Below are 2,812 nucleotides of genomic sequence, written 5' to 3'. Positions count from 1 at the left end.
ATCCACTACATTGAAAGCCCTGCAGTTCGCCGGTTCGGCTTAAAGCCTCTTCTACAGCATGACTGGAGGTTCGGGAAATCCTGTGGCAGAGGATTCTTGGATGCATCCACGTTCATACGAAAGGTCTGTGGCAGAGACCAAGTTCATCAAAAGGTTCTGTGGCAGAGACCAAGTTCATTCTACCACAGTCTGTGGCAGAGATTGTCTGGACCTTAGATCGTGCATTATCCCGGCTGCTGGGCTATGTGAGAGGGGACTATTCGGGTGAGCAATACCCACTCAATAGTTGCCAGTGGGGAATGATTGACTATTTTTGAGCATTCTGTACCGTGTGCCTAAACTTTCCCCTACTATTCTCCTCTCTTCGGTTTTCTCCTCTTTAAGTTACCCTGCAGTAAAAATAAAACCAAATTGTTGAAGGTTTTACATCTGTCTGGACCTTGCATTTATTATGAACTTCCTTACCCTGACAACAAAGCTTAAGAGGTAACATGCAAACCCCAAATTTAACCAGCAGCTCCTCCGGGGGTAGTGCTACATATGTTAGTACATTAGGTGGTTCAGGAGCTTCTGCTGTTTGATAAAATACTGCATAAAAGTTTTATAAAGAGAAAGTTTCCAGTTATCGTTGCTAGTAAGAATTGTTGGATGAAACAACCAATTTGTTTGTCGTCAGCAATTTTCAGGAAAATTATAATGAGCTTGTAAACATCAGTAAGAACTTGTATATTCTACTGGGTATACATTAATGTGGTCAATACACAGTTGTCACCCCTTGTGGAATTACATTCTTGTTGCCATGTAGGACAAATCCTGTTGAGGATTTACCAGACTTTCTATAAAACGGTATCTTTACATCAGCTGGTGGCTCATTGAATTGTAAGGAAACACTGCCTATCATCCTTACCGTCAGATTGCTATGTCTTTGATATGCTCCTTCCAAATAGATATTGTTTACAGCATCAAATACTCTTTCCTTGTATGTTGAAGAGAAAATTAGATAATGGAGAACATTTCTATGACTGGCACTTTATTCCTCATGGGCCTTGCAGAGCTTGGAAACTTTAGGTATTTATATTCCTTCATAACTCTAGTCGTCTATGTTACAGTCATGGTGTTGTGTTTGGCAATTGTGGTTGTCACCTGGACAGAGGAAGCCCTTCATGAACCCATGTACATTTTCATCTCCAACCTCATGTTTACCGACATGTATGGAAGCTCGGCCTTGATGCCCAAGCTGATGATTGACTTGATGACGGGATGCATGACAATCCCACTCTCGCAATGCTTGGCCCAGGGTTTCTTTCTCCAGAGTTTTCCATCTGTGGAGATTTTTATTTTTGCTGCCATGGCATATGATCGTTACTTGGCCGTTGGCCACCCATTGAGATACCCCATGTTGATGACCAACAGGAAAGTTTTTAAAATTCTAGTGGCGATATGGATTTATGTGTATGTAGGTATATGTGCAATTTTGGTCATTGCTTCACGACAAACTCTGTGCGGTGTACACATCAACAGCGTGTTTTGTGAAACCATTTCCCTTACGCACTTGGCTTGTGGTGACACCACTCTCGGAATAGTCTTTGGGTTTACATGGAGTATGATTATGATGGCTGGCTGTGTAAGTGTTGTAATTTACTGCTATATAAGAACATTTCTTGTCTGTCATAAAATATCTGAAGATGCGTGCCAGAAGGCCATCCACACCTTAGTGACACATATCATTGCTTTCTTCACATTTTTGGCTACAACAATATTTTTAACTTATAGATACAGGATCAAAGGTGAATCCCTGTCTTTGATTACCCACTATATAACATCTGTCACTGGGGTTGCATCTTTTACCTTAAACCCGATAATCTATGGAATCAGGACAGAGGCACTTCGAGTGAAAATTATTCACAGGCTGAAGAAGGATAAAACTTTTTTCGGAAGCAGAAAATAGACAACCAGAAAACAAAAAAGAATGCAAAAGATGATTACACTGGACATGTTTATTAATATCCAAAGATGTGTTATGATTCAAGAAAATACTCTGCAGACCAGAAGTATCATTCAAGTGTATGTACTGTATCACCACAACTTTTCTTTTAAAGTCGAACTATAGGCAACATTAAAAATAACAAATATGATCCAGTCTGTAACCAGCATTAACACAGCAGTCTTTGTTTTTTTTTGTTTTTTTCTGAGTTCCTCCCATAGTATAGTTTTATTACATGTTAATTCTGCCAGTAAGTCTATTATTTCCCAAATTCATACAACAGACCAAGCTGCCACGCAAAAGGTGGAAGTTAAAGGTTTGAGACAAACCATTTAAGACGACAGGGGTGCATATAATTTTCAGCTTTTTGTATATTTATGTAAAATCTTTATCCTAAAATAAAATAAAAGGTTGCCCTAACTTGGCCTCTCTCAACCTTGTTATCCCAGTGGATTTTTTGAAAACATTTGGTTTCAGGGACCCCCTGATGAAATAAATTTGTCACGGGTCAGTGGGAGGAATTCCTCTTACAGGCACCTAAGAAGATCATTGGTGTCATGCTACTGGCTCTGTCAAGTAGCGTTGGACCAAGAACTATGCAAGCACCATCTCATGAGAGGTCAATCAGGCACAGAGCAAGGAACCCTGAATAGCCTCCGGAGGAACCCTAGGTCTGAACTGAACCCTGGTTGAGAATGGTTGATGCAGGGGTCTCAAACTGGCAGCCCTCCAGCTGTTGCGAAACTACAAGTCCCATGAGGCATTGCAAGGCTGACAGTTACAAGCATGACTCCCACAGGCAGAAGCATGACGGGACTTATGCCCTGT

At 40.8% G+C, this 2,812-nt stretch overlaps 1 protein-coding gene across 1 annotated transcript; it reads left to right on the top strand.

Moving 5' to 3' along the window:
- Positions 1-1,014: 1,014 nt before the first annotated feature.
- On the top strand, positions 1,015-2,404 carry LOC120928481 (olfactory receptor 52B6-like). The gene has a single exon (XM_040339576.1). The coding sequence runs from the start codon at positions 1,019-1,021 to the stop codon at positions 1,946-1,948; it is 930 nt and encodes a 309-aa protein (XP_040195510.1). The 5' UTR covers positions 1,015-1,018; the 3' UTR covers positions 1,949-2,404.
- The last annotated feature ends 408 nt before the right edge of the window (positions 2,405-2,812 follow it).

Source organism: Rana temporaria, chromosome 2 (genome assembly GCF_905171775.1).
Source record: "Rana temporaria chromosome 2, aRanTem1.1, whole genome shotgun sequence".
Taxonomy (NCBI): Eukaryota; Metazoa; Chordata; class Amphibia; order Anura; family Ranidae; genus Rana; species Rana temporaria.
This window is presented reverse-complemented; position numbering and strand designations above follow the sequence as displayed.